Source organism: Sceloporus occidentalis, unplaced genomic scaffold, assembly GCF_023333645.1.
Source record: "Sceloporus occidentalis isolate IW3139 unplaced genomic scaffold, rSceOcc1.0.p SCAF_13, whole genome shotgun sequence".
NCBI lineage: Eukaryota > Metazoa > Chordata > Lepidosauria > Squamata > Phrynosomatidae > Sceloporus > Sceloporus occidentalis.
Genome location: NW_028316993.1, coordinates 10,520,593 through 10,532,935, shown reverse-complemented (window position 1 = coordinate 10,532,935; position 12,343 = coordinate 10,520,593). Strand labels below are relative to the sequence as shown.

At 38.0% G+C, this 12,343-nt stretch overlaps 1 protein-coding gene across 11 annotated transcripts in view; it reads left to right on the top strand.

Annotated features, from left to right (window-relative positions):
* The window catches only part of LOC149304923 (heterogeneous nuclear ribonucleoprotein R), a 37,164-nt gene that overhangs the window by 3,939 nt on the left and 20,882 nt on the right, over positions 1-12,343 (top strand). For 3 of the 11 annotated variants that reach the window (XR_016271905.1, XR_016271904.1, XM_089479392.1), the window contains exons 2-5: positions 6,312-6,480; positions 8,593-8,711; positions 9,110-9,217; positions 10,987-11,100. Coding sequence is in view for 9 of the 11 variants with exons in the window: in XM_089479392.1 (XP_089335518.1) it covers positions 6,312-6,480; positions 8,593-8,711; positions 9,110-9,217; positions 10,987-11,100 (510 nt within the window). In the remaining 2 variants the exon portion in view is untranslated. Of the gene's footprint in view, positions 1-5,815; positions 5,929-6,311; positions 6,481-8,592; positions 8,717-9,109; positions 9,218-10,986; positions 11,101-12,343 lie in introns of all 11 variants that reach the window. The other 8 variants (XM_089479396.1, XM_089479397.1, XM_089479393.1 and 5 more) reach the window with 6 other exon arrangements.

Genomic DNA, 12,343 nt, shown 5'->3' with positions numbered 1-12,343 from the left:
GCTGTAGGATATATTTTAGGGAAAGGAACTGACAAAACCACTTCTTGAATATTCCTTGCCTAAAGAAGGAAAGAAGGCACACACTGATAATCTGTGGTCATTATTTTGCTTTCTTAATGTTCAATTTCAAACTGGCTTTTTCACTTTCATCTTTAACTTCTATAGTAATAGTTCCAAGCCTTTGTTATTTTCTGCTATTAGTCTGGTGTCATCTGCATATCTTAAATTATTAGTGTCCTTTGTTCGGTTTTCACACCTCTCTCATCCACATCTAATCTTGCTTTACATATGATATGTTCAGTATACAAGTTAAACTGCAAGGATGATAAAATGCAGCCTCACCCCCAACCATTCCCTGTCTTGATATTCTGTTCTGACTGTAGCCTCTTGTACACAATCAAAGGTTTGACTATAATCTATAAAGCACAGGCAGCTTTTATTCTGATTTTTCCTTTGTTTCCTGAACCCAAGTTGGACATCTGGTGGTTCTTGCTCCATATATAGTAAAAGTTTTCTGAATTTGTTGACAGATATTAGTTACAACTAGAGTAGATTCTGCCTCTGTAGCTTGAGACGGCTCATAGTGATTTGTTTCTTGCAAGCGCTCAAATTACAGCTTCCACTTTACTTTCTAAAACTGGAGGTTCATCTTCATATGGTTCCTCCTTGAATTAATCTGTCATCCTTTCATCTCTTTTATATAGTTCTTCTATGCATTGTTTCCATTGTCTTTTTATTTGCATTTGGTCATGTAATGTATTTCCCTGATGGTCATAGATCATCCCCACTCCTGGTTTAAATTTCCCTTTGATTTACTATCGATCTCAGATTTACTACCGGTATTACCCACCTGAAATGTTTAATTTTTTCCTACTGGGCTTTCATATTTTTTGTTTGTGCATCATTTCTGCTTTAAAAGCATTCAGAACCTATGGTCAGCCATCTTTATCCATGGCTTCTTTATTCATGGCTTCAACCATCCACAGCTTGAAAATATCTCCCCAAAATCTAAACGCCTAAAAGCAAACCTCGATTTTACCATTTGTTATAAGGGACACCATTTTACTCCCCCATTGTATACAATGGGACTTGAGCATTTTGTTATCTATGGGGCATCCTGGATGTTATTGGAATGTCGCTATGTAATTGCTCACTAAGTATACTTATGTAGGTAACCTCCCCTACCCTTACTCCATGCTGCTTATGGCTTCAGGGCATTACAAGCCAGAGTGGCTTGAAGGATCACAGTTTTCACCTCTGTGGTAGACTGTGGTATCATATCCAGAAATTGGACATGGAACCTGAGTGAGAAGCAAGGCATGGTTTGAGGTTTGACGCTTTGCATTGTGCTTCCAAAATTTTCTCACTGGTCCCAGTACAGAGAAAAATCAGATACAGGAATTTGTTTCTCATCTGAATCTCAGGCTGATAGGATAGATTTTGGATATCAAATGAAGTAGACACTTAGGGAGGTGGAGTTGCTGCTGGTTTCTAGAGCAGGCTGTGCTCTGCAGTGGTGATTTCAGAATGACAGTTGGGTCACTAGGTACATGAGCATCTCCACCTTCTGTATGGAGTGAGTTTATTTGGACATTTGCCATACCTTAATATTTTCTGAAGAAAAGAACAATTTTTATAGAAGAATGAAAGAATATCCGTAATTATTGACAGAAGATACTTGTTTAGGTCATAGCAAAACTGGCTCCCATGGTCTCAGAGGTTTGGGAAGTGCTGTTTCATTTTCTTTTTAATTGTGTGTGGCCCACAGGCCACACTTTGCCCACTCCTGTCATAAAACCTATACAAATGCCATGGTTACATATAGTATAGCATAGCTCCATGATTATGGAGTTCATTCTTGACTATTCCTAATTTATGGCACTCCACACAGATATGTGCTGGATGCATGAATATTTTTCTTCACTAAACTTGTTTAGTGAGAAATGAATATTTAAGCTAAGGGGTCATTTCCCACAGTGATTTGAGCAATATAGTGTTCTATTAGCATGCATGTAATAAATTTATTTGCCACCTTTCCATTTGGAATCTCACACAGTCTCCCAAGCCAAATAGCATCAGTTCAAGATTACTTAGCCTCAGCAAAGTTCATGTACCCTCAGACCCTTGGTTTGAAACTCAGTGTATGTAACTTTTTCTGTTTGATTTGAAATCATGTTGGAAGGGGATTCGGTGTGATTTAGATGACAGTGTTTGCCCTGTGCTAAGAGATGAGAGATTGAATTATAGGCCTGTTACAGACTGCCAAAATAAAGCTGCTTCGGATCTCTTTGGAGGTATGCTATTTAAATGATGCATGGGTCCTACGAGTCCGGAGGTCGCACCAAAGCCACACTCCATTCCTAAGCACTGGAGTGCAGCTTTGGTGCAGCTTCCAAATCCTTAGGACACATGCATCATTTAAACAGCATACCTCCAAAGAGACCCGAAGCAGCTTTATTTTGGCAGTCTGTAAAAGGCCATAGAATCTTAGACCTAGAAGGGACCACAAGGGCTCCATAGTAGAAAGGGCTGTGATCGGCCAGTCCAGGCACTGATCTGGAGTTCCCATACCAGTCCTGGTCCAAAGAGGTCTTAATCTGGTCCATAAAGACTGGCTATTTGCTATTGCGTTTCCTGGAAACTCCACTGAGACAGCTAGCAGATGAGATGGCCCCATGACCTTACCTTCCGCCACCGTTGTGTCCATCCTGAAAGTGACTGACACAGGCTATGATATTAGAAAGGGCTGCTTGGCCACATGGATGTAACAAGGCATCCTGTTTGCACCCTCATGGGCTGCGACAAGGACCTTCAGAGTGGACATGATAGCAGTGGCAGGTAAGAGGTGCATGGCAGTGATGTGTTGGCAAGTGGGTGTGTAAACACCTGTTGCTGTGCTGGCCTGGGGACTGACCCAGGTCAGAACCGGGGGCATGATACCACAGGCATGGCTTGTGATAGCCTGCCCTTCTATTCAAGCTCATATAGCTGATACAAGATAACTAAGTAGCTCACAGAGGATTGTGAATATCAGCTGTATTGACATATTTACCGTAATATTAATAACTATTAGCAGAGTTGGAAAGACCCTGTTTGAACAGGGGTTGTTTGTTTGTTTGTATAATCCAGGTTTTTTTTGTATTAATGTTTAATGAAAAAATAGAATCCTATTTATTATATTAATACTGTGAAATATTTTATCTATTAGAAAATTTGATCAACCATGCTTTTGAACATTAATATAATCCAAAGGTTCTGGTAATAATCCATTAGGTTTTGATTTGATTTACATCTTTCAATAGAACTTTGGAATATGGACAAGTTGGTAGCCTAGGTATAGGAGTTCAGGATTTCATCAATGTAGGACTAAATCAGAAGATGAAGTAGCAAAATGCAATTCAGATGTTATGGCCACTAACTGAAATAATTGTTCTTTTAAACCAACTTAGTTTAAACCAGCCCACCCTGACTATTAGCAACTGTTTTATGAAGTTGCATTGCATGTTCAGTTTCCCTTTCCCCCCTGAAAATCCTATAAACTCAATATTAGTCTTTAGGAAAGGCAAACTCTGGTCCAAAACACAATGTAGAAAACCATCCAGTTTGAGATGGCTTTAACTGCCCTGGCTCAATGCTGGGGAATTCTGGGAACTGTAGTGTTTGTGAGGCATTGAGCCTTTTCTGTTGGAGAGCTCTGGGATCATAATCAACTACAATTCCCAAGATTCCCTAGCACTGAGCCAGGGTAGTTAAAGCTGTCTCAAACTGGATTATTTCTGCAGTCTGTTTTGGACCTCTGTCCGGAAAACATATCCAGGGGTAGCTCTGGTGACCAGATAGCAAAGTATAGTAACACCCAACATCCACAAAAGAGGATTTTTGTTGTACAGAAGGTTCCTGGTCACAGTACTTTCTGGCCTGTAGAGAAATGAGTAGAATCTAATGTTTTGTTAAAGTAATGTTGGCCCCATATAAACAGGCCAAAATAAAGCTGCTTTGGGTCACTTTGGAGGTATGCTGTTTAAATGCTGCATGTGTCCTAAGAGGCTGGAAGCCATGCCAAAGCCACAATCCAGTCCTAAGGACTGGAGCGCAGCTTTGGCACAGCTTCTGGACTCTTAGGGCGCATGCATCATTTAAACAGCATACCTCCAAAGTGACCTGAAGCAGCTTTATTTTGGCCTGTTTATATGGGGCCGTTGATAATGTGGCTAATCGTAACTATAGAAATGTTTTATTATTCAGTGTTTCTTGTAGGCCTAAATCCAATTGGCCTAACTTCCCCGATGCATTAGACCAGTTGCATGAGTGGGAAGGCTTATGTAATAAATAGTCTGTTGATTCAAAGCTGGGACTAACATAGAATTACCTGTATCAGTAGAACATTTAAAGAAATAAAGTTTTACAAAACTGTTTATATGTACAATTACATTTTTATATGTATATAAATTTACATAATTTACATATAAATTGAAGTGCACTGAAATCTTTATCAGTGGGGGTGAAAAGCAAAAAAGGTTTGGATAAACCCTATTTGAAATAACAAATGTTGACATGTTTCTGTCAGTAGTGTCATCCAAAAGCATGTGAAGTGACGGCATTTCATTGCTGATCCCTGTGATGCACAAGGAATGATGGATAGGAGAAAAGAGTATCTCTTATGCCAGTTGAATTTTTATCGAGGCTTGTGCTTGATATTCAGTAAAACTTTATATGTTCAGTAAAACTACGAGTTATTTTGACTGAAAAAACATGTTTGTGTGCCGTGGACCTTTTTTCTCCAGTAACTGATTCCCCATATAGTGAGTTAATATGGAGCTAAATCTAAACAAATTCAATAATGTGCTACTAGTAGTCTTTCTATGCTGAAAACCACGTATGACGCGGGCGCACTGTACTATAAAAAACTAATGGCCTTAATTTGGGGTGGGTTGTTGAATTGTATGCATTTCTTTATAAGAGAATCAGTGGTGTTTTCTGCATATGGATATAGTAGTATCAAGCACAGTCAGTAAATTAGGGTGCCCCTAATAATAATAATATGAGATTTTTGTTAAGATGCAGGCAATGCTTCCCAAAAGCAAGAAGTAGCACAACTTTTAAGTTTTGCATGCTGGCATATTGTTGGTGGCATCTACTACCAGAATGGATAGTGGTCCATCTCTTAACTCTGTGCAAGGCGCAGTGTGGTCTCGGCTCAGCAAACAGTACTTTGTGTTTAAAATAACATTGTTTTAAGTTAGACAATTTCACGAGTGGGGCATATTACTGGTTTGTTTGTCTGTTTTTTGCATTAATAAATTGAATGCTACTGATTGGATGATTATTTTCAAGTTGTATCTAGTATTTGATCTGCTAGCTTCAGTGATCAGCACTTAGAAGTCTTTAAAAGTCTCCATTCCTTTATTTATTAAGCTTAACAGAATATTCTGCTTTGCCTTTGCTAATACTGTACCCCTTTCTCTTAAGTCGTGGTGTAGATCACCTTTGTTGGGTTGACTGAATAAAATACCAGTTGATGTCTAGTAAAATAGATGATTTTTTTACATAAGTCAGCAAAAGGCCTCAGGAATTGTTTGAGAAGTTAGTGGTACTTTTTCAAATATACCTTTCCAGTTGCCTTATTGACTTCCACACATTTTTTTCTTATTGATATGGAAAAGTGAAGACACTGCAATTTAGCTACACTTTCTGGAATAATAATATGATATGCAGAGTTCAATTCAAGTGTGTCTTGCTGATATATGATGTGCAATTTGTTTGTTGCCTTTTCCCTTTGTACAAAACCTAATGTGACATGTTCCTTTTTTAAAAGTGTTCTGGGAACCAGTGTGTTGAAGCAGCATGGCTTGCTTCTCTTATGTAATGAAATATTGGATTTGGAGGAAGACATGGAAGTAAGCCAGAAAACTATGGGAAAGATGGAAAGCAAGTATTGACATTTGTATATTTAGCTGCTGTGCAGGCTTCTGTATTGAATACATGATCTCAAATCTCTTTGAGACTGGGTTTATAATGGCAGCTGTTTTGTGCATTGTAGTATAACTTCCCACCAGTATATGATCATCCCAGAAATTAATCAAAAGCAGATTCAGTGTACATGAAGTGCTTAAAATTGTGCATCATTCCATGTACATATTCCACAGTGTTTAGGACTGTACTTTTTATTTCATTTAGGCGAGCTGCGCTTTAAATAATAGATTTAATGCAAGTCACTTGCAGCATGTTTACAAATTAGTTTAGAAAAAAATGCATTACTACAAATTAGTTCTTTCTGGCTTTATGTAATATAGCTCCTGAATTTTTTCCAGCAGCATAATAAAATGGCTAATCAGGTGAATGGTAATGCGGTACAGTTAAAAGAAGAGGAAGAACCAATGGATACTTCCAGTGTAACTCACACAGAACACTACAAGACACTGATAGAGGCAGGCCTCCCACAGAAGGTGGCAGAGAGACTTGATGAAATATTTCAGACAGGTATAATATGCATTTCTTGTTTCTGATTGGTTATGAAAGTGAAGGCAAACAATTTTCAAATTTGTAGGTCTTAAAGTTGAAAAAATTGCTATATTTTGCACTGTGTGGCTTTGAATGTACTGCTGCTTTCCCTTTGAGATCAGTTGGGTTTGACATATATTGACAGTATCTTAGGTGTTCAGGGTACCAACTATTTCATAGACTCCCAAATGAAAGTAGACATTCCAACCTATTGAATTTCTCTATAATTTTCTGCTTTTCTATCAACAATTTATGATGGCTATTTAAACATTTAATAGGTGGCTTATTGGGGGAAATAGTTTGCTTGGCTTACTTGGGGCTCCATTTGAATTTCTGCTAGTATGTGAATTCCATGTTTGTCTAGCTCCTAGTGGGGAGCTCAGTCCCATTTCATAACAGTGATGTGTTTAGCTCAACAATAATTGCTCGAATCAATGTTTTATTTTGTGTGGAGCAAGTGGTTTCTTGTGTATTCTAAAGAGAGAGAGAGAACACACAAATTTTACTTTAGGAAACACATACTTATTTTAGTGTGAAATAGAAATTTCCTCTTCCTCTTTAGCATGCGTATTGTGAACATATTTAGACATGTAAGTGGAACTGCTTCATGCCTGCCCTTACCTCAGATATTTCAGTGGCAAGATTTAGTCTTTTTTTACTTAAACAATTGTAAATGTTCTGCAATTTTAACGCAGTTCTAAAGAATATATTAGCTTTCCTTATGTTCATATTTTGACTCATGTGGCTGATCTGCCTTGAATGACAGTCCCAGTGAGGGCCTGCCAGGTAGCTTTTATTTCCTTAGACTGACACTTCTCTAGCACTGTACTATGATGATGTGCACATAGTGGTTTGAGTTAGGTGTCTCAAAGGAATGTATACCATTTTAGAATGGCTTTCACTCAGGTTGTGTCGCAAGAAGTCTGATATTTATCTAAATATAATTAAAGTGAATTAATATTAAAAAAACTGTTACCTAGTAATCATAATATATTTATAAAACTGTATCTTCATGTGTAAAACCTGGGATGTTTTAGGGTTGTTGGCTACTTTTCATTTCATAGTTAACCTTGGGGCTGAACTTCATGAGCTTAATCTACTGAGTTTTGTCCCTGTACGAATGATACAGGTGCCTTCCAATATGCAGGATCAATTCTGAAATGTAGTCTTGCACTACTGTTCTATGTGTTTGAGAGCAAGGACCTTTTCAGTGGCCTTTAAAATTTTGAATACTCACAATATGGTTATTTATTGGAAGTTAGATTAAACATGTCAACATTTTACCATATAATATTGCTGAAACTAGCAGTGCTTATATGTTTCCAGGTACCTGCTACTAACTTTAGATCATGGAACACAAAGTGCTTGTGTCTCTTTCAATATATGCACTTCAGAACTGGTCCTACTGTATGTGGATCTGTACCTGTAAGCCTAATATTTATGTACCTGAAGTACATAACAGGAGGGAACCGTCTATTATCCTCTCTGTTGTAAGCCACCTGGATTCCCAGTGATTGGGCGGCATATAAATAAATCCTATTATTATTATTATTATTATTATTATTATTACTACTATTATTATTATTAATACCACTGGCTGGATGGTTGTGGCAGAGTAGTATTTTATTGCAAAAACATAAGGTGTAATGTAGTTATGGAAAGAATGTGTCCCTTGGACTTCTTTTTTAATAGCAGGGCGGAGAAGCTGCCTTTGTAGGTTCTTAGTTAGCTACTCCAGCACACTGTGGCTAGATTAGACAGAATTCCTCCTTACATGTTTACAATGGCTCCTTCTAAAGAAAGAAAATCTTCAGGCTCTGAATGCAGATCATTTGGAATGTGAGACAGAGGTCATTATTTGAAACCAGAGCTCATTATTTATAGTGTTTCTTTGTACAGCCAAACATTCCCAGAGTTTTTGGAACACTTGTTTTTCTGGTCATAACTTTTTTTTTTGTCTAGAGTAGTTAGCATGATTTATATACATCAGATTATTTCAGTTTTAGCAAAGTATGTTAATGTTTTTATACTACTGGTTCTCTTACATAATTAAATGGGAGTCTGTAACTTTTGTCTATTTTTAATTTTTAGGATTGGTAGCTTATGTTGATCTTGATGAAAGAGCAATAGATGCTCTTAGAGAATTTAATGAAGAAGGAGCCCTCTCTGTATTACAGCAGTTTAAGGAAAGTGACCTGTCGCATGTACAGGTAAGGTAAGAGCTCCTATGGTGTGAACTTATAGGTTCACAAATGTAGTATCATTTCTAACTTGAACATAACAAATACCAAAAAATATCCTCAGGGAGAAACACTTTTTCAAACGCCAGTTGAAATTCTTACACAGTAGTTCTAATAACTGTTCATCTCACAGACACTAAATTTGAAGAGTGCAGCTGCATGTGTGCTAGTAAGATTTTTGTGTTAGTGTCTTATGTTAGCCTGATGGGTTAAGTTAATGGTATGCTTGTTTGTGTTAAATAAATTATATCAAGTGGTGTCCTTATGTCATTGGTCTTTCTGGCCAATTGCTTTAGTGAGGTATTCAGTGAGATTTAAGTTGCTTTCTATACTTTCCAGTTGAAGTATTTTATAAATTGTTTCTGCAGAACAAAAGTGCATTTTTATGTGGAGTTATGAAGACTTACAGACAGAGAGAGAAACAAGGAAGCAAAGTACAAGAGTCAACAAAGGGGCCAGATGAAGCAAAGATTAAGGTAATGTGTGCCGCTGCTGAGTTTAAAAGGGAGTGAGGTGTAATGGTTTGAGTTTTGGACTGTGACTCTGAAGACCAGAGTTCAAATCTCCTTCGAGCATAAAAGCCCACTGGGTAACCTTGGGCAAGACACACTCACTCAGCCTCAGAGGATGACAGTGGCAACCCCCCTCTGAACGAAGTTGCCAAGAAAACCTTAGGGTTGCCGTAAGTAAAAATGTCTTGAAGACATACAACAACAATGGAAACTATTGAATATCTTTGTTCAAGAGGCTCATTGTACAGTTCCAATATTTCTCTAAGACTGGAATTGGAAAGTTCAATAAACTGAAGGCTAGAGAACTCCACCTGGAGACTGCATAGACTGCCATGTAATGAAGCTGGGGGAGATAGTGTTTGAACAAAGGGGTGGGGAGTCTGCAACCAGTTTAAATGGTGAATTGTATTTGAGGCTTCTAAGGAGAGGCAGTTCACACTTCCTTCCATAAAACAACTGTGCATATGTGTAAAAAGAGCTGTGGAAGAACATATGTTTTGTATGTTTTTAATGTTAATTTTTTATTGTTTTAATTAGATGATTTTAACTGTTTTTGAATTTTTACTGTAAAGTTTTTAAAAATGTTTTTGTTTGGCGAGTTGTGTTGGGTCCCTTTTTTGGTAGAAAAGTGGCATATAAATAAATAAATAAATGGCCCCTGCTCTGAGGATTTGTACTTGAATAATGAATCACATTTTAAATTTCTCTGTCATTCTTACTAAATAATTAATGTTACAAAATGTAGATTGACAAAAGAAACCTGTGTTGTTCATTGCAGAGAATCATGCCTCTGACATGTATTCCAAGTTGCATTCCTGAATTGTATAAAAATACTGTGGAGCTGTTGCATAATGTAGACAGGCCACACTTTAATATATTCTAATCTTAGATTGAAAAGCCCATGTACCTCTGGAAGGGGAGACACAAGTGCAGCTCTTGCTGCATGTACTGGAGAATAATGGCATGCCTTTATCTAAACTAGAGCACGAGTACCTTACCTTAAAACAAGTGGAAATTAGTACTGTTATGTTTGTTGTTTCCTTGGCAAAGACTTTGTACTGTCAATAAATTGTATGTCGAGGAAATAAATGTAGAGAGCAGTGACATTTCTTCCTGTCATTTGCTGTTAATTGCACAGTGCATCCCTGGGGCAAAGAGTTGGCAACCATAGTATGGATTGCCAAATGCTTTTTTGTTTGGCCTATAAAAAACAAAAAGAGGTCAACATTTAACACACAAAATCCCATTTTCCCTGCACTGTATGTATTTACCTTAACTGTCTCAGTGGCCTCATCACTCTTTTCAATCTTTCTGAGATTTTGTTATGTGGAATATTATGGCTCTGATTTGCCCATGGAAACACGTTATTCAAGTCCACTAGAGCTTTTTATTACATTTTGTGGCTGTCTTCCTTATAAATACATTATGTGGAGTATGGATCTTCCTAGAACAGGCATAAATATCCTCTGGTTCACCAAGTGAATGCAACCAGTCATCCATATATGATGGCCTGTCAGCCATTTAAGAATATCCTCCCTTTGCTGTACTAAAATGTAGCAGAAAAAGGAGCTTTATTATCTATGTCTGAGGCAATGCGTAAGTCAACAAGTGAATTGAAGGCACATGCAGCCCCTTACTCTGATTTGTTCTTCATTTTTAGTTTTAAAAAAAAACCTTACTAAGAGGTATTCAACGTAAAATAAAATTTCTACTTTTTTCCCATACCCCTTCAGGCTTTACTAGAGAGAACTAGTTATACTTTGGATGTGACTACAGGGCAGCGGAAGTATGGTGGCCCTCCTCCAGATACTGTCTACTCAGGTTCCCAGCCTGGCATCGGCACAGAGGTTTGTGTATACTGTTAATATGCATCAGTATCCTGTTACTTAAGATTGCTTTATTCTGGACTGTGTTTAGTAAACCTAGTGGATTTTATTCATTTAATAAATAGGTTATCTCACATTTATTTAGTTCTAGCAATAATTAAAATGTTTGCTTAAGTAAGAATATCAAATCCTGATACTAAGGGAAAACTAGTAGTGTTCCTATATAATGGAGCACTGAACTGTAATGACATTTAACTGCAGTGTTAAATAATCATCATGATCATCTTACCTGCCCCTCACCATGGATTGAGGTGGAGATCAACAACAATCATCAGTCGCACAACATCAGTTAAAACACATCAATTAAAAATACACATTAATTTAAAAGGACATGCATACAATTAAAAAGGACAAGATATACACATAGTAAAACAATCCTCATTTAAAATTCACAATTTCAAATCATCTGGGTAAGCCTGCTGGAAGAAACTGGTCTTTAATGCTGTTTTGAATTCAGACAGCGTATTCAAGTCATTCCACAGTCTGGGGTGGCTGGAGTAAATGTCTGCCAGAGGACCTGAGCGTACAGGGCGGATCACATGGGAGAAGGTGATCCTGTAGGTAACTATGCAGGGCTTTAAAGGTAATAACCAACAAAACCCATGAAAAATCCACAAAAAACTATGGATGCCGGCCATGAAAGCCTTCGACTTCACGTAATAACCAACACTTTGTATCTTGCCCAGAAACTAATTGGCAACCAGTGGAGTGATTTTAATACTGGTGTAATGTGATCACTCCTGGATGTCCCAGTAATCAACTTGGCAGCCATGTTTTGAAGTAGCTGAAGTTTCTGAACTTGATACAGAGGTAGCCCAAAGTACAAAGTGTTGCAGAAATGCACCCTTGAGGTTACCAGCATATGCACTACCATGTTTAGGTCCTCCAGCTGTAGGAAGCGGCATAGCTGGTATATCAGCTGAAGCTGATAGTTAGCACTCCTGGCTGTGCACCCATCTGCAAGGCGGTTGGTGTCATAGTGTTCCTTTGGTGCTGCATCCAGATGATGCAGTGCCAAAAGGAGCACCAGAAAGTGCTGCCGTGGCAGCAAAGACACCTTTTCCCTGGCACGAAAAAGAGCAACATTTTGCTGTTCCTTATAGTGTCGGTAAAAGGCTGGATCAGGGCCACAGCATGTAGTTGCCGTGGCCCCGATTTGGTGCTGAAAGGGGCGGCAGCAGGCCACTTCAAAGGGGTGGGCTGT